The sequence below is a fragment of the Aspergillus fijiensis genome, assembly GCF_003184825.1.
Source record: "Aspergillus fijiensis CBS 313.89 unplaced genomic scaffold BO72scaffold_6, whole genome shotgun sequence".
NCBI classification, from domain to species: domain Eukaryota; kingdom Fungi; phylum Ascomycota; class Eurotiomycetes; order Eurotiales; family Aspergillaceae; genus Aspergillus; species Aspergillus fijiensis.
Window position 1 is genome coordinate 633,458 of NW_024468982.1, and position 22,657 is coordinate 656,114.

Genomic DNA, 22,657 nt, shown 5'->3' on the forward strand with positions numbered 1-22,657 from the left:
CGTAGTCGGGTGGATGCCTATACCAGTTGGCGACCGCGCCTCCCTCTTTGGCGTACTATCAACGGGGTATTGCCTGGCGGAAGCAGGATTAGGATCCAAGGTAGTAAAAATTAGTATAAGCAGGGTAGAAAGAGATTATAAGGATGTCCAACCCCTTCAATCCTGATATTGGTGACATTTGACAGAGAGGCGGGTATGTATCTTAATGTTTGTATAGTAAAAAGACTTCAAAGAGATAAGAACGTCATGAGAGTAGTGTAAAATGTGACATTAGAGGTTAAAGGGTCGCAGAAATTGGGGTATTTCTAACCTTCTCCCACTAATGCAGCCCCCTCCGAGCTGGCTCATAACTGATCTGCCCTACCTACCTACTACCTGCCTGTTCATGCCGCGGGCGATAGTAGAGAGAGCTGAAAACAAAAAAAAGAATCTGACAGCTGATCAAATTAATATTACACAACTATTTGGTGCTATTAAAAAAGAATATAAGTACAAAAAAATAGAAGAATTTCTATCTAAAAAGCAGGTAATCGGTAATATAAATCATTTCAAATCAATCGATAAGATGGTTAGAGTTGTTAGAATGGATAAAATAGTTCTATTCGGTTTTAATATTATTCTTTAGCTTAAACTTGATTATTTTTACATGAAAACTTTTTTTTTTCTAAAAAAAAATGCAATGCTATTATAATAATAAACTAGAAATTATTATCAGCAGTATTTATACCACACGGATGGCAATGGCTATGTTAAAAAGGTGACCGTCTGCGCAAGCTAGAGGGATGTTTGAAAGCGCTGGAAGACACTCATTAAAAAGGTCAAAGCTCTTGCTCGCCAGCAGATGGAAAAGCCCTCCAAAGAAGACAATGTATTGAACAATCAAGTTAAACTTTGATTTAAGAAAGAAGTATCAGAGGCGTCATGCGCTATCAGAAAGTAAAGTATTTTCACTGTTTTTAGCACCTTTGAACATAAATTTAGATTCAGGAGACCATGCCCTTTTGTGATTAACACGCTACCCCAGATTCCCGATTGTGGAAGGCTTCCTGAGACCAAAATTTCTCATATTAGTATCGCTCCATAATGAGCTGCGTCTTTAGCGAGTCGCAGGCTAGAAACCAATTTCTCCCCGGCTGAGACAAAAAAGTGATTAAGTTGCCCCTCTCAAGTGAGGCTCTCGCGCGGTCCTTTGTCTTGAAAGACGCTTCGACAATGTGCTCAGTTTCTGTGCCCTCAGAGTTGAGGAGAGGCCAGACCTCAAGATATAGCTTCAATCCATTCCACTTGCCAGTAAAGCGCTTCGCAAAGACAGGGCCAAAGATTCGTGATAAATGTAACGCGCTGGTGCCCCACCCTGTGTAATTCCAGTTGTCGAACTTCTCTGGTGCTCTATCGGTCATAATCTGACGCGATTCAGTCGTGTCTGGCAAACCAATACCATCATTCCCAGAATCATCCACGTCGACCTGGTGACTGATGGAAAGTGTCTGCGTTTGATAGCCCCATTCAACCTGCGCCTCGAATTCCGTGTCACCAGCGCGGAAACCATCCTGATTAGCTATACTGAGGACAGCGTCGATGTCACCGTCCGCGATGGCATAGCGCCTCTTAAATGTAAGCTCAAGGTTGTTCTTGTTCTCCATCTTGCGAATACGGGGGCTCCAGCCGGAGGTGTAGATCTCCTTGCAATTCTTATCAAGGAATTGGACATTAAGTGCAGTGATTGTCGAAACATCAAAGGCCGTTTTGACATCTTCTGCTGGTTCTTGATTGAAGCCCAAAACCTTGCCTGGGTCAAGCCGGAGTCTAACCTCGTAGTCGGGTACCATATTCATCGCGATGATCTCTCGGGAAAAGATGTGGCAAAATAGCTAGCGCGAAAAACGAGGTATGGAGTACGTGTGGATATGGGCAAAGCTAGGTAGAGGAAGACAAGTTGTCACAATAATAATCGTTGGTGATGAGACCGCCAGAACCACTTTCCCCAAATATAGTAAGGGGCGAGTGTCGGTCAATCCTATCCGAAATCTTCGATAATCAGGGCATCGCATGTCTTATATCACGCAAAAAGGTTTCAACTATAGACTGAAAACAGACCTGATCTAAGATAACCACCTCTAGCTGCGCAGATTTTCCGAACCGCTTTTTTCAGTGTCCACGGTGCAATAAAAGTTTAAGCTAGTTTAGGTTTGAAAGCGATCTAGGCCCATCCAGACCACTCTATTGGAAGGCCGAGAACTCTAAATACCATATCTGCATTCGACTACCAGTGCTGGTAGCTATGGCCCATCTTCAACAAAGAAGAAGATTACGAAATATAGATTATTGTTCTTCTCAGACCTATCTGGTCGTATTTTGGAACATGAGGAGCCTGACATAATTAAACACGCATCAATAGCATGCCTTATATCCAAAATCGTGGCTGACAAATCTACCGGTGCATAAGGATGCGCTCGCTCTGAGTTTTACTATCTGTCTGAGCAAATGGCTTTCTTTGTGAGAATGAATCCCACGGTAGGCATCCCTATACTTCTATATTAATTGATTCGACAACGACCCAACCGGTCTCTTCTAGAGTTTAGATAGCCTAGAACTGTCTCCCTGGGTATGTGTGTTTTTAAACAATTAGCCAATCCATAATTGAATTATACATACTACTAGTGCAACTCGTACAGTTACGAGTGCACGCAAACGGAAGTATATAGCCACAGATTATATTATACGAGAAGTAAAAGCTTCAAAGTTTCTTGCTAATACAATATCTTATTATGCAAATCATCAGATCTTCTTGGTAGCACTTACGAGGAGATCTGGAATAGAGTCTAGAACAGGTCAAAAAGGTGCCTGTGATCTTGAAGAGTATGATATTTACGTCACTTATCTATCATCTGATTATGCATGCGGAAGAAAGAGAGGTAACTAGCTGATTTACCTTAGAAGGTGGAATTCTGCAACCTTCTTCTAAAAACCAGCACTTAGTATCTACATGTGAAGTACTAGCATTTGGAAACCATTTCTCTTACACAAGAGAGTACTAGCCACTACTCCTTCTGATTGCTAAAAGTCAATATGGGTTTCGCAGATCATATACAGTCTATCCCTGATAGCTATATTGTGGTCTTGAAGCCTGAGATCAACGACCAAGCTATTACATCTCACATTGACTCGATTAAGTCCCAGACTGGCCAGGGCTCTGCGGCAACATTGCAGAAGCCGCTAGACATTGAGAAATTCTCTTTTCATACCTCAGGGGGTGCACACACCACTGCACTAGAACAGACTCCATCTACCTTAAAAGGGTATATGGGAACTTTCTCCCCTGACGTTTTACAGATGATCGGAAAATCAGCTGAGGTGATTTGGAAGCCCTTTACCCACCCTATACTTTTATTCCGTTTCTCCAGAATCTTTTTACATCTATACTATTTACTAAAGCTTTGATAGGTGGACTATATTGAATCAAACCAATACTTTCATATTCAAGATACTGTCGAGCAACCTAATCCCCCTTCATGGGGTTTATCTCGGATCTCACACCGCGGTCCGCATAATTCTGGGAATAACAAGTACACTTATGACAAGAATGAATCTGGGCAAGGCGTAACTGCCTATGTTGTTGATACTGGTATTAAGATCAATCACAACGTAAGAGTTGCCTTACATCGTAAGGCTCAGTTCTAACCTTTTGTATAGGACTTTAACACCAATGGCAGATCTCGTGCTGAATGGGGAATAACAATCCCTAGTGGCGCTAGTGATACTGACAATCAAGGACATGGCACGCATGTTGCGGGCACTATAGCCGGTACTAAATATGGTGTTGCAAAAGAAGCCACGGTTGTTGCTGTTAAAGTCTTCCCGGACGACTCGGGAACTACAGATACTTCAACGATTATCAGGGGAATCGAATGGGCCGTAAAAGATGCTCAGAATCGAGGCATTACAAAGACTGTTATGAATTTGAGCCTTGGAGGAGGGATTAGTCCAACTTTGGACTCTGCTGTAGAAGCTGCAGTTCAAGCAGGAATGGTTGTTGCGGTAGCAGCAGGTAACAATGGTGTAAGTTATACTCTCCCTGTTACTGGCCGCTGAAATACTTCTCTTATACACGTCTTCTATGTCAACGAACCTCTATCTTTTGACTGACATATAAATAGACAGATGCTGGCAGTGTCTCCCCGGCCCGTTCTCCGCATGCTCTAACTACAGGGGCAATTGATCAGACGGATACAATGCCTTGGTGGTCCAACTGGGGCCAGAGTAAGATCCCACCCTGAAGAAATAATGTTCTGATCTAACAGTCGTCAGTCCTTGACTTCAATGCACCTGGGGTAAATATTGTCTCCTGTGGCATTAGCAGTACAGATGCCGAGGCAACCCTGAGTGGAACTTCTATGGGTAAGTTTTGATTTCAAACTTAACCTAAATATCTTCTAAGGGCGCACTAGCCTCGCCACATATAGCAGGACTAGCTTCCTGCCTACGCCAGGATCCTCAATACGGTAACTTTCACCGGCTTGCATATGAACTACGCCTTCGTGCGGAAGGAGGATGCAAGCCTTATGCGGGGCATGAAGTCGGAACTCCTAATCTTGCTGCTGTTAACAAAACGGTTTATTAATTAATGTCTGCCGACAGTTTCCAGAAGCGGTAGGGAAAGTTGGAAAGAAAGTGAAACCAATTCTGTGTTTGCTTGCGGGCCAAAAGTATTTCCTTGGACTGTTGAGTTAAATAGTGTCTTGTCCTCTAAATTGAACACTATAGGACCTCCTACTGCCAAAAGTTATCATCATAAAAAAAAGTGGAATTGTCACAAGTATGAGGACAGGAAACAGTAAGTTCTTGTACAAGTGCGTCTCTATTCAATCCTGGTCAAGTTGTGTAGGATTGTGAGAATTGGTCACATAGCGGCATGTCTTCAAACTTTCGCATGCATTGGTCCGTGGAATTTGTCCGTAACCCTATTGTGATGAATAGTTTTGTTGATGTTGCTACATCTGGGCAGGTTTCAGGTGAACATTTGTAGCAGTTTTGGTGACCGCTAAGATATATGGTTACAGGGCCTGGATGATCTATCTTCTGGTGGTGCAACCTGACCGGGTTCCTGATCTTGATCATGTGATCTGAGCCTCTAGGATTCTGCTTCAGCAGCACCCGTTCGGTCATTTCGGGCCGTTATCTTGTATCTTTTTATTTCCTATCACAGGTAATTAGATTACCCCTACGGCTCCTGGTCTATTGGACAAATTCGAAAAAGTGTTTGGCTGGTTTGCAGGTCTAGAAATCAAGCAGATTCATGTGATAAGCTCTAGTCAATCTTAGAGTATTCAGTGAATCATCTTGAAGTGTAAAAAAACCCTCAACAGCAGCCTAACTCTATTTCGGACTAGGCTACGTGTACGGCGCTAGGAAAGAGCGAAAGATTTCACAAGTGTGTACTATGTGATCCAAACTTGCAAGGCACTGTACAAGGCTGCAACATCGTCGGTTGAAAGTACATCTCGGAACGCTCCTTTACTAATTCAGATGTTTCTTTGAACTGGTAAATACTTCGTGTAAATAATACAAACAGGGTTGAAGATTAAAGACGAAGCAAGAGACCAAGTACAAACAACGTATTAAATTAATGCTGCGGTCAATGTTAAGAGATCTCCGGCATGGCTACGGACAGGTGGTGGGACATCTTTTGCACGAAGATGACTGTTACTATCAGAAATGGAGCTTCCCTAGTCCGGATTTCACAACGCCATTCAGGGACCTGGTTAGTCAGGGAAGAAGGTTGATGAAGAATCTTCAAGACAAGACCTCAAAGAATCTATTGTACCCAAGATACTTGACATGGGAATCAGAGTATACATGTTAGGAGAGACTGGATGACCCTTCTTGCTTTTGCTACTAATCAGCCCGAGATTAAGCCGTGCTGCGGTGAAAAAGGGTTGTTGTCACAAGGCAGACCTGCCAGGACCAGGTATAGTTGTTTATAGACCTTGCAATGGGTCAGACTTGGGTCTAGTATATGAATCTATATTTGCAGGTAGGGTCTGAGCACTAGATCCAAAATCTGGATTTATTAATTTGTAGATTGTGGCGGCTACGGCGGCTGGTCAAATCAATGTTATTTAACTAATTTGATGCTATTATAAAAGAGTTTGAAATATGCAAAAAAGAAGAAGAAGAGAACTTATACTTATTGAAATAAGATCATTTAACCGAGAAGTAATTTCAATTAGAAGGCGATGCTATAAGGCTATGTCGGCTACAGAAAAAATCAATACAGTTCAGTAAGCCGGCGCTATAAATAGACTGAAGAGAGGTAAGTAGAAATAAAGATAAAGCCGCAATAATATATTATGTACTGGATTAAAATTCAGACTAATAACTACTAATGAACCACAGAAGAAATTTGCTGATGGTTATTTACTCAACTACTAATCCCCGGGCGTGTGGCTTAGGCACGGCCGAGCGGATGGGAAGCCCTGTTTTCCACACCCTGTGGTCGTATGTACCGGATATAAGTCTAGAGCAATTTATGTTTTTTGCGTCCTTACTCACTGACCAGCGGTCTTGCTCGGGTCCAGAATCAGAATGCTAGAAATCATCGAGCTGCTGATTTTAGATGTGCGCAGTAAGTTCTCAACCCGATCGCAGCGTCACCGGAGATTAGGGCATGTTCGCCACCGCCCGCTATAAGCACTTGTATCTCTACACGCTGTGGTCATACATGCTTGCACTGACAATACGAACCGTTGAGTAGAGGTTTAAAGTAAATAAGAGACATATCCTGACGCGCAGGTTGTTGAGCAATGAGCTAACGAACTACGAGTTAGAACCAGTGATGCCGAATAGCCTCATGCAAACCATGGGACGCGGCGGGAAGATAAAGAAGATCAACCCGTATCCCTGCGTCACCAACGAAGCTTGAGCTCAATGACCTCGTATTCGTGTTGTTGACTCTCCTTTGTGATTCAGAGACCTAGATGTAGATAAATGCCTTGCACCCTATGCTACGCTGCAATGGCGTCCCCTCCCCTCCGTAAGCTGCTGCTCGATTGAACACCGTCTCACCACCATGTCGCCCAGTATGTTGAATATGAGTACTGTCCAGGACCTCCGGGATCAGCTGCCTGACTCGGTCGTCCTTCTCCCTGGCTCGGAAGATTATCGTGCCTCGATCAGGCGCTGGTCAGATGGCGCAGAGAAGCCCGCAGTGTGTTTACCTGCCCCACTTTCGTTTGCCGACCGATAATAACCCTCTAGGCCCTCGTCATCCTCCCCAGCACCGAGAAGGACATCTCCACCGCCCTCACCTTTGCACAAACTCACGGAATGGACCTGGCCGTCGCAGGCGGGGGCCACTCCACGTCCGGCGCCGCCTCAACTGCGGGTGGACTGCTTCTCTCGCTCTCGCGCCTGCGCGGGGTCACTGTTGATCCGGAGACACGAACCGTCACCGCACAGGGTGGCGCGCTGTGGGAGGATGTCGACACGGCGCTGGGCCAGCACGGTCTCGTGACTGTCGGCGGGGTTGTCAACCACACCGGCATCGGAGGCCTCACCCTGGGCGGCGGCTACGGATGGCTGACGGGCCTGTACGGGCTGACGATTGACAACCTCCTCGCCGCGCGGATAGTCCTATCCGACGGCCGGGTTCTGGCCACCTCTGCGACCCTCCACCCAGATCTGTTCTGGGCGCTCCGCGGCGCCGGGCATAACTTCGGGGTGGTCACGGAATTCACCTTCCAGGCGTATGAGCAGAAGGATGAGGTCTTTGCAGGCTTGCTGGGCTTCACCCCGGACAAGCTGGAGCAGGTGGTCGGTTTTGCAAATGCGTTGGTCGCGGATGAAGGTCAAGGGGGCGATGGTCGATCGGCCATCTACTGCTTCCTGGCGGTGCCTCCGGGTGCGCCCCGGGGCACGGGGCCGACCATCCTCGCCGCAGTTGTGTCAATTACGAGTGAGGAAGAGGCAAGACGACGGTTCGCCCCGCTGCTCGAGCTGGATCCCGTCATGAATACCCTGTCGATGGTCCCCTACTGCCAGGTCAACGCGATGTTGAACGGGATTGCGGTGCATGGAGACCGGAAGAACACCAAGGGCTTCTCGTTCGCGATGCCGCTGCGGCCCGGGCTGGCGCGCTCGGTGCTCACGGAATTAGGGGCGATTCTCCAGGAGGCCCCGGCCTGGGGGAAGTCGTACATCGTGTTTGAATTTGGCCATCTCGGGAAAGTGGCCGCGGTCCCGCGGGGAGAGATGGCCTTTGCAAACCGGAGTCGGTGTCAGAATGGGGTCGTGCAGATCTGGTGGACGGATGAGAAGGATGATGCGCGCGCGGGGGAGAAAGGGCGACATCTCAAGGCGTTGATCACCGCTGAGGCGGAGAAAAGGGAGGGGGAGGAGGCAGCGGGTGCAGTGGTTTATTCTAACTTTGTCGAAAGTGAGTCGATGGTACCCTTTCAACATTCAATTCAACTATGCTGACTGGAAGTATAGCTGGCGACCGCAGTGTTGAGGAGCTATTTGGCGAGAATCTGGACCGGCTACGCCTGCTCAAGGCGAAGTATGACCCAACCAACTTATTCAACAAGACGCATCCACTCGCGAGTAGAAAGGATGCGGGTCAACTCGTATAACACACCGGGTTTGAGTAGTTGTGTTTCATGTCCTGACAGATGTTCGCTCTGTTGCTGTTCAATGTGTACTTTCAGGTCAGAATTCAAGTTCATTCTGCTCCCCTATAGAACTGCTATCTCCCACTATGATGAGACGTGCACTGAATAGGTTTACGATGCAGCTGGTTTGCGGGCCTATCATCAGGTTCACAATGGCTCATGCTTAGGGCTGATTCAAGCCCTCCTCGACTGTGGGCAGTGATGGACGAACAGCTCTTCTTTGACAAAAATTAGTTCCTAGATAGTAAACATCTAGAGCTTGTGTATTTTGCATTATGTTCAGTCCAGGGCTTAGGCACCACCAAGCAAACACGAGGTGCCATCTTCGACCCTCCCGGGTTGCGGGTAGGTGCCTAACATTTCCCCCAAACTAGGAATGTATAAACAGCATCAAACTATCCGAGTTCAAGCTTACAACTTGTTGTACATACACATCATTCTGCATTAAAACCATTAGTTCAACAATTGCTCCCCTCTAATTAAGTATAGACCAAATATTTGGACTTATGCCGATTGAGGGCCAGTCAACCTCGGTTTATTGCCAGGCTTTCAGCAGGCTCTGCCGATTGTCGTTGAGCCCCACATCGCCCCGGCCCGTGTATAACCGTGGTGGTCGTGACCCTTGATATTCCAGTGCGATGCAATATCACACCTGGCCTCTAGAAGCTACTAAGAATGACAGCATAAGAAGGGCTTTCAGTGAGCTCGGAGACGTGTCTCCAGCCAAAGAGCTAGGTCCCAATGTCTCAACTGCCTCTGCCTTTGCTCTTGCCCTTACCTGACTTTTCGGCCGTCATTCAGGGTGCGGCCCCACATTCCAGAAACGAGGCTAAATTTAAATTAGCAATAATAGTCGCATTAAAGCGTGCTGGACCCTGGCCTGGCCCTGCAGCCTGCAGATCGCTCCTCGCTTAACATCTGGCGCCGGCAATTTGAAGTCGTGATAAACTGCCGACGGGACCATCTCCGCGAGTCTCCACCTCAGCCAGGCAGATTTGTTTCACGTCGTAACATCCGCACACCAAGCACACTAGTCTTCTGCCGTCGGAGTCGGAGTCTCAGGCTAAAACAGACCCTGGTTTCTCGACGGGGGCTGTGGGCACCAATGCCGAAGCTTCCTGCACAGTCTCCACCCCAGTGCCGCCGACGCTTTGCCGACAACACTTCTGCAGATTTTACCAAGGATTTGCCGATTGGTCCGGCAGCAGTCAGAAAATACTGTATGCGGATTTGATTGAGGTACATGGCCTAGATCACTGCTGCTGGCGTTTATTTATCCACTTTAGCCTGCCAGAGAGGGGCTCTACCCTACAGCGACGTACGATGATGTTGCAGGGCCAAGCAGTGCAACGTCCAAATCGAAATCAGACGCAGGCTTACGCTAAACTAGATGTCTATCCCCAGATTACTCTCACACGGCTACACTTGCTGATCGGGGAGTACCCTGCAGGCTAGCTCTGAAGCGAGCGTCCCGCGTCTGAAGAACCACTCGGGAGGTATTTGCCTGCGGTCGGGCCATATGGGGCGCTTCAAAGTCATGGTTACATAGGTCAATGCTCTTCTGGCAGAATTCCCCAAGGACTCTTCATGATACAGCCTAAGTCTGACATCCCCCGCTAGAATCACATTATTCGGCACGGGCTGATCGCCTCCGTACCCAAATCTCCGACGGGTGGGCCCAAAGGGTCCAAGATCCTCATCTTTGATACACTAGCTTCGGACTCGATTTGCCAAATGTGCCAATTGTCTCGTACTTCTGGCAGTGGACATGCATCGCGTTCAAGCTGTGTCTCCTGCTGTAGTCTGCATATTCAAGCTATAAATTCGGCTCATAACCACCATCTCAGAAGCCAGCATCTCATCCCCCATCAAACATCACAGCAAGCATTTCCCATCATCGAAAATGAAGGCCTTCTACTTCCTCGCATCTCTCGCCGGTGCCGCTGTCGCCCAACAGACTCAACTCTGCGATCAATACGCTACCTACACCGGTAGCGTGTACACCATCAACAACAATCTGTGGGGCAAAGACGCCGGCTCCGGCTCGCAATGCACCACCGTGAACTCCGCCTCCAGCGCGGGCACATCTTGGTCGACGAAATGGAACTGGTCCGGCGGGGAGAACTCGGTTAAGAGCTACGCCAACTCCGGCTTGAGCTTTAACAAGAAGCTCGTCAGCCAGATCAGCCGGATCCCCACCGCCGCCCAGTGGAGCTATGACAACACGGGCATCCGCGCGGACGTGGCCTACGATCTCTTCACCGCGGCGGATATCAACCATGTCACCTGGAGTGGGGACTATGAGCTCATGATCTGGTATGTACCCTCCTCTGGAAACCAAGCGCGCCCAGAAAGCTCAGCGGCATGCGAACCGAGCCCACCATCTCACCCCTCTTTTCCGTTAAAATAGGCTTGCTCGTTACGGCGGCGTCCAGCCCCTAGGGTCCAAGATCGCGACCGCCACGGTCGAGGGCCAGACCTGGGAGCTGTGGTACGGCGTCAACGGCGCGCAGAAGACCTACAGCTTTGTGGCTCCGACCCCGATCACCTCGTTTCAGGGCGACGTCAACGATTTCTTCAAGTACCTGACGCAGAACCACGGCTTCCCCGCCAGTAGCCAGTATCTCATCAGTAAGCCATTTCAACCTCTCCTCCCTCCACTTTCCCGAGCACTATCTGTGGGAGAGCTTTGTTCTAATGGAAATTACCTGCTAGCGCTCCAATTCGGCACCGAGCCTTTCACGGGTGGTCCCGCCACGCTCACTGTCTCGGACTGGTCTGCCAGCGTACAGTAGGTTGGTACTGTTCGAGATCTGGATGCGATGACTGCAACGGGGCACTAGGGCTCTCATCGAAATTTGCGGTTGTGTTGCCACGGCGGTCTAGTCTCTTTCACACCTGACATGCTTTAAGGATTCCGACAGTATAGGTCATACGTATATCCTGTTCTTTTGAGACACGACCCAATGATTGAAAACCATTTGCCGTAGTACATGACGTCGTACAGATGACCATATACCCATTATGATTTCCACTCTTGTATCTTGAACACACTGTCTACCAATTGACGAATAGCTATACTAGAGTTCCACTCGACTGGTTGGGTTATCGGGAAGCACCCACGTTATAACCGTACTCTCGTCATGACATCCACTCGGACTCAGGCCTCGTTGGAATCAGAAGCGCACAATCCGTTCACCAGAAGGTTCGGATTCTACCCCGTTATATGTACATACATCCGCCACGTCATTTCAATCCCAGCATAAGATGCCACCCCCCCTCCTTCTACCCCTCTCACCGAGCAGAAGCCTTCGGCCAACTCGTCCGCCGCTTAGCCGTGACATAGAAATTCAACGGCCGAATCAGCTGGAACTCAGGGTCGTACTCGACGGCCTCCAGCCCCTCACGAGTGAACTCATACCGATACACCAGCTCTGACAGCAGGACCTTGACCTCAAGCAAGGCAAAATTGAACCCGATGCAGCCGCGCGGGCCCGTCGCGAAGGGGATGTACGCGCAGCGGTGGCGGTGTTTGACCTCCTCAGTATCCCAACGGTCCGGGTCGAAGCGGAAGGGATCCCGCCAGACGTCTGGGTTAGTATGGATGGCGTAGAGTGCGGGGATGATCACGCTGTCCGGGGGCAGGCGGTATCCTCCCGGAAGCACGACGTCAGTCTTGGTGGTGCGGCCGGGCTGGAAGGAGGCGTTGTGCAGGCGCTGGGTCTCCTTGACGAAGTTGTCGAGGTAGGGCAGGCTATGTGCCAGCTCGGGGGACCAGGTAGTCTCGTGGGAGATGTTGTGGTCGACGAGCTCCTGGAGGAACCGGTCCTGGGTGTCTGGGTAGGTGACCAGGCTGTAGATGAGCCAGGACAGGAGCGCGGAGGTGGTGGTGAAGCCCGCGCCGGTGACGATCATCATGTTGGCGAGGATGAGCGGGGTCGGGAAGTGCTCGCCTTTGTCGTCGACGCCGTTGAGCAGGTAGTCGACGACGCACGAGGCTTTCAGGGCGGCTTCGTTGAGCGGGAGGTCCTTGATCCCGGACTCGGCCGCTTGGTCGATGTAGTCCTGTAGCAGGGTGTAACAGGTCCGGCGGACCTCGCGGAGCCGGGCTGGGTCGCCGAAGGGCAGGGAGCGGTACCAGTTGCCCCGGGCCGTGACCTTCTTGTTCAGGGAAAGGAGGTCGGCGATGTTGGTCACGATCGGGTGCAGCGGGGCGTCGACGCGGGTGAAGTGCTCGAAGTCGGCGTTGAGCGAGAACTTGCCGATGGTTTGGGAGGCGAGCTTGAGCATGTACTGGTACACGTTGAACGAGCTGCCCTGGGCGTCGAGGGCGTCGAAGACGGAGAACGAACTGCGGACGCACTCCTGCATCAGCGGGGTGTAGTGGCGCACGGCTTTAGGGCCCATGGCCGGCGGGAGGAAGCGGTGGGCGAGACGCCAATTCTCCGTCTCGGTATCCCCGATAAAGATGGCGGTGTTGTCCTTGACTCCGTAGAGGGGGTGGCTCTCGTTGATGTTCTTGGTGAAGTAGACCGACTCCTGGAGTGCGATGCTCGCTACCTCGGGGTCGTCGGTTAGATAGGTAGTTTTGCCCATGTTAGTCGTCTTGATCACCGAGCCGTATTTGCGAAACAGTCGATAGTGGTTGCCTAGATGATCGGGAAAGATCTCGTAGAAGCTGCCCACCAAAGGCAGGCCCTCTGGTCCTTGGGGGAGCTGCACAGCCCGGCCATTGATGCGGATTCCGATGTTGAGGGGTGTTGATAGCACGTCGCTGACTGTTTCGAGGGTCTGAATGTCGGCAAGCGGGTGGAATGTGATACCTGAAGTTCCATGTTAGCGCAGCTGAGTGTTATCTGGAGGTTCATCTGCAGCGACTTGCCCAGCGGTTGAACTATATGTAGGGCGAGGCCCACTGCTCTTTTGAGGTCTTCAATTTTCCATGAAGGCTGCACAGCTACATCCTGCGCCGAGGTATTGTCACCGATTAGATAGAATGTCTTGAGCGACATATCCATAGGCTGCTTTAAAGATCTTGTGAACAGGGTCAGTCACAAGGGGATTGTGATTAGGTGTTTGCAAAGGTGAAGCCAGGATTGTGCCGGAATGAAAACGGGAGCATTGATTCTTCATCTTTATATAGAGGCAGTATCATTGTGTGTACGCTGCTCGGAGTTCGGAACACATACATACACCATACTGTTCACATCAACCTCGAATGTCTGAAGCTAGGCGTAGAGCAATGAGCGAACAATTTACTTGGCATTGCCACCATTCCGATTGGTGACTGCAGTGGAGACGTGCAATCAGCCACGGCCGAAGTTCGCACGAGGTTCGTACGAAGTACTCACGAAGCCCGTTCGGTATCCACTGTCGCGATTTCCTGACAGTGGCAATCGGCAACATTCCCATTTGTCGAGGGAAGAGATTGTTGAATGACTGACACTGTTATAATCGATATATGAGCAACGGAACCTCGTGTTCCTCACGCCATGAACACACTTGATTGTTTCTTCCTCTTACCGTCTGTTACCGCAATTATCAACCCTCCCCGGTCAGCCCTTATGGCATCAACCACATATACCCTCGAGCAGGTTAACATTCATAACAAGAAAGACGATGTCTGGATTGTTTTGCACAATAAAGGTATCAATGCCCTGGTCATGTAGCTGTTGATAATCCCAATACTCACACGTTTAGTCTACAACATCACTACCTATCTCGATAATCACCCAGGTGGTGTTCCTGTCTTGTTAGAAGTGGCTGGCTTAGATGCCACCGAGGCCTTCGAGGAGATCGGACACTCGGACGAAGCCCGCGAACTTCTCGAGCCGTATCTGATCGGGGACCTTGCAGCTGAGGTATATTTCTTTCACATCAAGTCAACCATGCGCGCACAGAATTGACTGACCGAAACCGCAGGACCAAGCCGAAGCCATCGAGGTATATCGTCCGACCTTCGAGAAAGTCTCCCAGGTCGCTGCAGTCGACGTGCGCAAGCTACAAGGCTCCACCCTTAGGCGTCTACGCAAATCGCTCCTCGCGGCCATTCCTCTCGGCCTGGCTGCTGGATTAGGGTATAGTGTATACAGCAACGGACTCGAGATACTGCGCCAGCCTCAACTGTTCCTCCCGCATCTCCTCCAAGAAATCCACCTTCCCTCTGGAACAACCTCTAAATCCTCCTTCTGGTCCGGGGTGGGCATTGGCAGCGCTCTCCAAATCAGTCTGACCGGTGCTCTCACCGTCTGGCTCTCCACCAAGCTCGACGTCCAGGAGAGCTTCGCATCCCACAAGCCCTACCGCCCCTCCCGCTCCGACACCCTAATTCTCAAATCCGCTCTCAAATCCACTTGCACTCTTCCCGAGATCACGACCTCCACCACCACAGCCATGCAACCCCTCGACCCCAAACAATGGCGCAAGTTCCAACTCATCCGCAAGGACCTTATCGCCCCGAAGGTCTACCACATTGCCTTCGCCCTGCCCCACCCTGACGACCACCTCGGCCTCCCGACAGGCCAGCACATCGCCCTCCGCGCCACGATCAACGGGAAGAGCGTCTCCCGCTCCTACACCCCGATCTCCAACAACAGCGACCTGGGCCGCGTCGAGCTCCTGATCAAGGTCTACGACCAAGGGCTGATGACCCAGCACCTTGCCTCAATGGCACTAGGCCAGGAGATCGAGATCCGCGGACCCAAGGGCGCGATGAAGTTCACGCCGGACTTCGCCCGGCACATCGGCATGATCGCCGGCGGCACGGGCATCACACCCATGTATCAGATCATCCGCGCGTCGCTGGATGACCCGAGCAACAACATCCAAATTACCTTACTGTATGCGAACAACACGGAGGGGGATATCCTGCTCCGCAGGGAGCTCGACACCTATGCCGCACGGTTTCCCGGGCGGTTCCGCATGGAGTATGTGCTCTCGCGGCCGGAGGGCAAGTGGGACGGGAGGAGGGGGTTCGTGACGCAGGAACTGATCCAGGAGGCGTTCCCGGCGCCGGCGGCCGACACTCGGGTGTTTCTCTGTGGGCCGCCGCCGATGATTGAGGCGATGAAGAAGAATTTGGCTGGGCTGGGGTATCAGCAGCCTGGGGCCATGTCGAAGGCGATGGATCAGGTGTTTTTGTTTTAATGCGGCGTGCTGCATTGGTTGTAGGGTTTGTTGTTTGTTGTTGGTGTCTGCTATGGCTCTGGCAATCTGACCTTGAATATTGTTGGGGTTTGATTTTGGGAATAGGTTGAAAGAGTATGATTTGTGTTAGGCAGGAATGTTTGATGCAATCTCTGATGGTGTTTTTAAATGACTGGTCTTGCTCCTCATGAAGCTTGTACTCTTCTTCGTTGTTCTCTCTGACCGGCTTGAGTATGTTTGAAATAGTCAATCTAAGGGTATATACGCGGGTTCAGTTTTCTTGGTATACCCAAACTCGGATGTATGCGCTGTCTTTTCTTCTCTGAAGACTGATTACAAAAGATAAAGGATTCAGAAGTTATAATCCGTTGGGCAGTACCAAAGTACTCTACACATTGCTTCAGGTATTGACGGATAAATGTCGTTCAGTATGCCCTTGTCATGTGACCCGAGTCGCTCCAGATCCGCCCCGGCTGCGCCCGAGCCAATCGGAGCTCAGCGGAGGTGACCGGAGCCCACCGGCCGAAACCAAACAACGAACAGCCATGAATGAATGCTCGTGGAACCCGACCCTTCACTTCCACAAAGATTCTTCACTTGGAGCACAATCAACAGACAATGGCCGAGGCAGAATACCCCTACGACACGAGGCTGGTGAGCGAGTTGCTCCGGGACAAACGCCGGACCCGCAGCATCCGCTCGTGCTTCCCCTGCCGCCACCGCAAGGTCCGGTGCAACGGTCAGACGCCCTGCAGCAGCTGCGTCAAGCGCAGCCACCCAGAGCTCTGCCGCATGCCGACTACCTCTGCACCTGCACGATCAGCCATCAGAGAACCAGAGGGCCAAAGTAGTCCGAGACCCTCCGAGCCCGAGCCGGGAGTTGTACCCGCCGCGTGGCATCCGGCGGCGGCCATTGCGCGGCTGGAAGCTATCGAGCGTCAGATTGGGGAGCTGAAAGCAAGCTTTCAGCACATTGCAGCCACAGGGTCCGAGTCGTATCCGGGTTCGTCGTCGTCACCGCTCGTAGTTGAGACATCAAGTCCGGCTGAATCGGAAAGCCGGCCCCGGAAAGCTCCAGGACAACAAGTCGTCGAGGAGGCCACCGGCGCCACGATCTTCCTGGGACGACATGCAGACTTTCCTCGGGTATTGGGGTGTCGGGAGCCGCAGATGGCTCAGGAGCAGCTGCTGCAGGATGCGATGATGGATGACGGGGGCGTGCCCCGCGCGTATCCGTTCACGGGGCTCTGGGGACTACAGGCGACCACCCGAGATGTCTGCGAGACGTTGCCGGATGATGAGGATATTCTTCGGTGGGCATAATCACCATGCATTGGGACTTTAGTTGTGTGATGCACGACGGCTAACAGAAGTAGCTACTGGCAAACGTACCAGACCACCGCGTACCCGTTTTACCCGGTTCTGGTGTCGATCGACGAATTTGGGGCGGCGCTGATGGACTTCCTGCACCAACGCACACGGCTTGACCCCTCGGACAAAGCCAAGCCGGATGAGGAGCCGGAATCTTCCTGGCTGGCACTGCTGTTTGCTGTGCTAGCGTGCGCGGTGCAGTTCGCCGACGATCCCATTCAAGAACGCGATCTACGTTCTAGAGTCTTCTGTGAGTCTGAATCCCACCCAGTAAGCTTGTCCTAACGGATGGGATTGCAGTGTGCTCATCCTTCCATTGCCTGCGTCTGTCCAATTTCTTCAGCCAGACCAACCTGGAGCAGATCCAGGCCATGGCGCTGATCGGGCATTGTCTACGCAATAACCTTGACACCAACAGCGCCTGGATCCTGATGGGTAGGTTGCCCACAGTGCGCCTTACTTCACAAAGCCAGGACTAACGAAAGCAGGCGCAACCATGCGCCTCGCGCAAAGCATTGGCTTACACGACGTCCCAGTTTCTGTTCCACCTGCCGAAAGACCGCGATGGAGTAGACTATGGTAACTCTCACCGCAAGCGTTCCCCCCGCTCACACCCCGCTGACCACTGGGCCCAAAAAGGTGGACCCTAATCCAACAAGACTGTTTCCTCTCCTTCACCTACGACCGCCCGCCCAGCGCCCTCCCAGCCACCAGCACCACAACCCCACTCCCGTGCCTCAACCACCAAGCCCCCAAGCAAGGCGGCCTAACCTTCCAATCCAGCAGCCTCCGCATCTGCCAACTGGTTCTCAACCAACAACCCGTAACAACACCCCCGCAAGCCCTAACCGCCAAGGACCAATTCCTCGCGCTCCAAAACTCCGCCGCCCGTTTCCTCACCGACAAACGACACTGCACCAGCCTCCAGCAACACCTCGAGCGCCTCGCCTTCCAGATCCACCTCGGCTACGTCATCTGCCGCATGTACCGGCTCCATCTGGACCTGTCCGCAGCCCACGATCCAGCGATTGTGAAAGAGTGCACGGCGACGGCCGCGCGGGTCGTCGCCGCGTTTCTGGATCTGTATCGGTTGTCGAAGGCGGTGTGTCGGTCGTGGGCGTTTGTGCATAATGCGGTGAGTTGTGCGGTCACGCTACGGGGGTTGGGGGTGCATCGGGGTCAAGCTGAAGTGGATGGAGAGTCGGAGGCAGCGGACGATTTGGTGCAGCGGCTCGTGGGGATGTTGCAGCTGGAGGCAAGAGGGTCGGAGTGGTGCGATGAGGATACGAATCGGAGGCATTTCGGGCCGTATTCGCGGGCGTTGAGGGCTTTGTTGGAGGTTGAGGGGGGGCGGGAGGGAGATAGGGGAGAGAGGATGGGATTTGAGTGAGTTGGGTCACTTCGACACAAAGCCTTGGGATTGGGCTATCATCATCCAGTTATACTGTGCAGTAGAATGAGTGGCTGGCTAGTTTGGCCTTACCTAGTAGTGCTGGTCGCCAAGGACATTGAAGATTGGCCGGGCAAAACAATGCCCTAATTTGATACTTTCTTCATCCGCTGGATGCATCGCGGGAAGTTCGCATGAGGTAGCTTCCTCGCTGTTACTTCTTTCACCAAGGTGGCATACTAAGCGTCAAGTTATGATATCACTGGAGGGTATGCGAAAAGTTGGAGAATAGGCCAAGACCAAGACAGCCCAAGCACTTGCATGCTGTAGAATTGTCATACTAGCAGTTCTCACGTGTACCCGCAATCGGTGTAAATCACGTCTCACCCGCCCGTCGATCTGGCTTCGGCAAACCGGCTGGGCCACTGCGGAGCGGGAATGTTCAGAACTTCTCCGAGCAGCTCCGAGCGTCTCCGAGGTGTATCCGTTCTCAGTCCGATCAGATCTGAGCAGGTCGAAACCAAGTTTGAGATCGGATATGTGCGGATAAGACTGGTCATTGCGATCAGGTTTGCCTTGACGACATTGGTTAACTCACTAGAATATGGCACAAATGACGAAAACCCCCTTAGGCATTGCTGTGCAGTATATAAGTACCCGTGCGGCGACAAAAGGGCGTTTCAATCCATTTGCTACAGAGTCAAGATCATACTCCCTGAAATATGTCACAATCCTCCAAGACACGCCCGATCACCATCCTAGGCGCCGGCGTCCTGGGCAGCCGCATCGCCTCCGCCCTCCTCGCCGGCGGCCACCGCGTGCACATCCGCGACCTCTCCCCTGATGCCCTCACCACTGCAGCCACCTACATCGACGCCCACCGAGCGGAGTTCGAAGCCCTCCTCCCAGCCCCAATCTCAGCAGGTCCCGGAGACTACCAGGTGTTCACCTCTCTCCCCGACGCCGTCCGCGACGCCTGGCTCGTCATCGAAGCGATCCCCGAACGCCTCGACCTCAAGATCGCCACCTTCGCCGAGCTCGACGCCCATACCCCGGACGACTGCATCCTCGTCTCCAACAGCAGCAGCTTTAAGTCGCGACTGATGATTCCGCAGATCAGACCAGCGCGCCGCGCCCGTGTGCTGAACATGCACTTCACGATGCCGCCGACGATCCGCTCAGTGGAGCTCATGAGCTGCGGGGAGACTGACCCGGGACACTTCGAGCAGTTGAGCGAGGTGCTGCGCGGATGCGGGCTGATCCCGGTGACGGCGCGGCGGGAGTCGACCGGGTTCGTTTCCCCTCCGATCCTCATCCTCATCCTACATGGTATCAAACCCCGCTGACATGAGATAGATTCATCTTCAACCGCCTCTGGGCAGCCATCAAGCGCGAGATCCTGCTCATCCTAGCCGAAGACATCAGCACGGCGGGGGAGATCGACACCCTGTGGACTGAGATGTTCCAGCAACCGCACAGCCAGCCGCCGTGTCGGCTGATGGACCAGATCGGCCTGGACACGGTCGCCTTCATCGAGGACAATTACATCGGCGAGCGGGGGCTCGACGGGTCGATGACGGTCGACTGGCTGCGGGAGCACTACCTGTCGAAAGGGCGGTTGGGGCTCAAGAGCGCAAGCGGCGGGCTGTACGAACCCGCACCAGCACCTCCCGCCGGCGCCCTCCGGCCAGGCCCCGAGCAACCGCAACCCCTCTACGTGCTAGACGTAGGCCTAGGCGCCAACGTCCCCGCAACCACCCCCCTCGCGCAAGCCGGACGCATCCTCTCCTTCAACCCCACCACCCAGAAAATGCACCCCCTGATAACAGGCCAATCCCTCCCGGACGGCATCGCCTACTCGCGCACCGCCGGGCGCATCTTCTGGACCAACATGGGCGCAGCGACCTCCACGCGCGACGGATCCGTGCACTCCGCCAACGCCGACGGAAGCGACATCCGCACCCTCATCCGCGCGGGAAACGTCCACACGCCCAAGCAGCTCACCCTCGACGAGACGGCCGAGAAACTCTACTTCTGCGATCGCGAGGGCATGGGCGTGCACCGGTGCAACTTTGATGGCTCCGGGCATGAGATCCTGGTCCGGGCCGGCTCGGAGGCGCAGACGGGGGACATGACGCGGTGGTGCGTCGGGGTGGCGCTCGATGTGGCGGCGGGGTATGTGTACTGGACGCAGAAGGGGCCTAGCAAGGGGAATCGGGGCCGGATTTGTAGGGCTGGGATGGAGATCCCCGCGGGCCAGACGGCGGAAAGCCGGGGGGATGTCGAGGTGCTGTTGGAGGGGTTGCCGGAGCCGATTGATTTGGAGGTTGATGCAGGCGCAAAACGGTTGTATTGGACGGATCGTGGGGAGCATCCGGTTGGGTGTTCGTTGAATGTGTTGGATCTTGGGGATATCGGGGCCGGGAAGAAGGTGTTGGCTAGGCATTTTCATGAGCCGATTGGGTTGTGCTTGGGGGAGGAGGGGGAGGTCATTGTGGCGGATTTGGGGGGGAGTGTGTATTCAGTGAAAGGGGGGCGGAAGACGGTGCTGTGGCGGGATGAGGGATGTTATACTGGGGTTGCGAGGGGTTGAGGGGGTTGAGGGGGTTGATTAGTGGTATGGCGTCGTTATGTGTACTGTAGATGGTGATAGACAGTTTGCTTTGAGCCTTGTTGGAATTTCATTTGCTGTCGGACTCTAACTTGTTTTGAGAGGGGTTTGCACCGTGGAATAGAAAGGATATAGGAACACCAAATCTTGTAGGCCTTGGTGGTATAGTGCTTGCACGGGTGCGACGAATGTGAGGTAAGATGGGTCCGCACTGTAGAAAAAAAGTAGGAACAAACCGTTTCCTGTGTAAACATGCAATTCATTGACTGCGCTACCAGATTCAAAAGCCCCAGCTTACTTCTTGCATTCTCGCTGGACCTAGCACTACCCCGAAAGTCAATGGCGGGTAGGCAGTAGGCAGTCCACGCCCACCGCGTCACGAAGTCTAACCTTAATTTACGATCAACAAGAGTGGAGTTCCTTTGAACTCACCAAATCACTCCAGTCACAATGGCTCCGACCATGGGCAATCCAGGTCATCCTTGTGCTTATAACGGCGGGCGCATACAATTAGAGTGTATGGCGGTTCGTATATCCAAGACCGAATCTCTGGATCCAACCTTAACCGGGGATCTGGGCCGGTCTACCCCACACTTTCCACTGATTTTCCTTTCATGCAGCACAATCTGATCGAGTGTAGACTCATCATGCCACCGCTTCACCTCGTATACACCGCGATCCTTGCAAAAGGGCTTGGAACTTCGTAGTCATGATTACTTGGCTTGTCCTGCAGTCTTTGAAGCGACGGCGGTGCTTATAAAAAGCCATCCACCTCTCCCTCTACCCACCGAAACCAAAACCCCCATCAACTACAACACCATACCACCGCAAACCCAATCAATCCACATCCAACCCCAACTCCACAAAACCCAAAAAAATGATCCCCCCAAAAACCACAGCCTACATCACCCGCACCCAAAACTGGGACCCAGCCCGGGCGCACCCCGCCCTGGCGTGGATGGAAAAATGCACGCACGCCTGGGACACGCGGCAGAGCTGGACAACGCCCTACACGGACTGGGTGACGCCGGACTTTGTGTTCGTCAAACCCAACGGCGAGCGGTGCGAGGGCGGGCTCCCCGCGTGGGAGGCGATGCGGCAGGAGTACGCGGCGTTTGCGCGGTCGCACCACGAGCCCAGCTGGGTGTGCGTGGTGGACTGTGACGATGACGAGGGCGGGGGATGGGAGTTTGTCGGCGAGGGGCAATTGTTTATTGATCTACCAGACGGGAAGATTCCCGGGGAGAAGAAGGCAAAGGATCTGGATGGGCAGGAGTGGGATCTGGGCGTGGAGAGTATGTTTCGGTTCCGGTTTGTGCACACCTCAGATGAGCTGAATGAGGGGATTCGGATCAAGCGGTTCCAGTTCTATAGTGATAGTGGGCCGGTGGTGGCGGAGATGGTGAGGAGGGGGGTCGTGAGGGTGGAGGATTTGTTTGGGTAGGTGTTGGGGATCTTGGGGGTGAACTT

At 52.5% G+C, this 22,657-nt stretch overlaps 9 protein-coding genes across 9 annotated transcripts; 7 read left to right on the plus strand and 2 right to left on the minus strand.

Moving 5' to 3' along the window:
- Positions 1 to 918: 918 nt before the first annotated feature.
- On the minus strand, positions 919 to 2,005 carry BO72DRAFT_444773 (uncharacterized protein). Its single transcript, XM_040943894.1, has one exon. It carries the CDS (start codon positions 1,827 to 1,829, stop codon positions 1,068 to 1,070), a length of 762 nt encoding a protein of 253 aa, XP_040805263.1. The 5' UTR covers positions 1,830 to 2,005; the 3' UTR covers positions 919 to 1,067.
- A 995-nt stretch (positions 2,006 to 3,000) lies between these two features.
- BO72DRAFT_396713 (S8 family peptidase) lies at positions 3,001 to 4,698 on the plus strand. The gene is made up of 6 exons (XM_040942044.1): positions 3,001 to 3,354; positions 3,445 to 3,645; positions 3,694 to 4,059; positions 4,158 to 4,260; positions 4,309 to 4,398; positions 4,449 to 4,698. The coding sequence occupies exons 1-6, from the start codon at positions 3,070 to 3,072 to the stop codon at positions 4,619 to 4,621; spliced, it is 1,218 nt and encodes a 405-aa protein (XP_040805264.1). The 5' UTR covers positions 3,001 to 3,069; the 3' UTR covers positions 4,622 to 4,698.
- A 2,371-nt stretch (positions 4,699 to 7,069) lies between these two features.
- On the plus strand, positions 7,070 to 8,630 carry BO72DRAFT_518722 (FAD-binding oxidoreductase; the record flags this gene model as incomplete). Its single annotated transcript, XM_040949662.1, has 3 exons — positions 7,070 to 7,207; positions 7,258 to 8,434; positions 8,491 to 8,630. 3 exons carry the CDS (start codon positions 7,070 to 7,072, stop codon positions 8,628 to 8,630), a joined length of 1,455 nt encoding a protein of 484 aa, XP_040805265.1.
- Positions 8,631 to 10,409: 1,779 nt separating this feature from the next.
- On the plus strand, positions 10,410 to 11,572 carry BO72DRAFT_518725 (glycoside hydrolase family 12 protein). The gene is made up of 3 exons (XM_040949663.1): positions 10,410 to 10,985; positions 11,080 to 11,300; positions 11,385 to 11,572. Exons 1-3 carry the CDS (start codon positions 10,573 to 10,575, stop codon positions 11,462 to 11,464), a joined length of 714 nt encoding a protein of 237 aa, XP_040805266.1. The 5' UTR covers positions 10,410 to 10,572; the 3' UTR covers positions 11,465 to 11,572.
- Positions 11,573 to 11,963: 391 nt separating this feature from the next.
- BO72DRAFT_518728 (cytochrome P450) lies at positions 11,964 to 13,681 on the minus strand (the record flags this gene model as incomplete). The annotated part of the gene is made up of 2 exons (XM_040949664.1): positions 11,964 to 13,460; positions 13,493 to 13,681. 2 exons carry the CDS (start codon positions 13,679 to 13,681, stop codon positions 11,964 to 11,966), a joined length of 1,686 nt encoding a protein of 561 aa, XP_040805267.1.
- A 552-nt stretch (positions 13,682 to 14,233) lies between these two features.
- BO72DRAFT_369823 (NADH-cytochrome b-5 reductase) lies at positions 14,234 to 15,815 on the plus strand (the record flags this gene model as incomplete). The annotated part of the gene is made up of 3 exons (XM_040940932.1): positions 14,234 to 14,315; positions 14,370 to 14,530; positions 14,592 to 15,815. 3 exons carry the CDS (start codon positions 14,234 to 14,236, stop codon positions 15,813 to 15,815), a joined length of 1,467 nt encoding a protein of 488 aa, XP_040805268.1.
- A 583-nt stretch (positions 15,816 to 16,398) lies between these two features.
- Positions 16,399 to 18,576, plus strand: BO72DRAFT_421639 (Zn(II)2Cys6 transcription factor; the record flags this gene model as incomplete). The annotated part of the gene is made up of 5 exons (XM_040942771.1): positions 16,399 to 17,128; positions 17,192 to 17,436; positions 17,487 to 17,621; positions 17,675 to 17,765; positions 17,826 to 18,576. The coding sequence occupies exons 1-5, from the start codon at positions 16,434 to 16,436 to the stop codon at positions 18,574 to 18,576; spliced, it is 1,917 nt and encodes a 638-aa protein (XP_040805269.1). The 5' UTR covers positions 16,399 to 16,433.
- A 722-nt stretch (positions 18,577 to 19,298) lies between these two features.
- On the plus strand, positions 19,299 to 21,169 carry BO72DRAFT_518741 (uncharacterized protein; the record flags this gene model as incomplete). Its single annotated transcript, XM_040949665.1, has 2 exons — positions 19,299 to 19,867; positions 19,933 to 21,169. 2 exons carry the CDS (start codon positions 19,299 to 19,301, stop codon positions 21,167 to 21,169), a joined length of 1,806 nt encoding a protein of 601 aa, XP_040805270.1.
- Positions 21,170 to 21,649: 480 nt separating this feature from the next.
- On the plus strand, positions 21,650 to 22,631 carry BO72DRAFT_474858 (uncharacterized protein; the record flags this gene model as incomplete). The annotated part of the gene is made up of 2 exons (XM_040947297.1): positions 21,650 to 21,671; positions 22,087 to 22,631. 2 exons carry the CDS (start codon positions 21,650 to 21,652, stop codon positions 22,629 to 22,631), a joined length of 567 nt encoding a protein of 188 aa, XP_040805271.1.
- Positions 22,632 to 22,657: the final 26 nt, after the last annotated feature.

What these genes read in the sequence shown, in the direction of transcription:
- BO72DRAFT_444773 (XM_040943894.1), bottom strand. Translation starts at nt 1,829, where the DNA reads ATGGTACCCGACTACGAGGTTAGACTCCGGCTTGACCCAGGCAAGGTT.
- BO72DRAFT_396713 (XM_040942044.1), top strand. Translation starts at nt 3,070, where the DNA reads ATGGGTTTCGCAGATCATATACAGTCTATCCCTGATAGCTATATTGTG. An exon ending in GTATTAAGATCAATCACAAC is followed by an intron (nt 3,646 to 3,693) that starts GTAAGAGTTGCC and finishes CCTTTTGTATAG; the next exon opens with GACTTTAACACCAATGGCAG. An exon ending in CCTGAGTGGAACTTCTATGG is followed by an intron (nt 4,399 to 4,448) that starts GTAAGTTTTGAT and finishes AGGGCGCACTAG; the next exon opens with CCTCGCCACATATAGCAGGA.
- BO72DRAFT_518725 (XM_040949663.1), top strand. Translation starts at nt 10,573, where the DNA reads ATGAAGGCCTTCTACTTCCTCGCATCTCTCGCCGGTGCCGCTGTCGCC. An exon ending in GACTATGAGCTCATGATCTG is followed by an intron (nt 10,986 to 11,079) that starts GTATGTACCCTC and finishes CCGTTAAAATAG; the next exon opens with GCTTGCTCGTTACGGCGGCG. An exon ending in CAGTAGCCAGTATCTCATCA is followed by an intron (nt 11,301 to 11,384) that starts GTAAGCCATTTC and finishes ATTACCTGCTAG; the next exon opens with CGCTCCAATTCGGCACCGAG.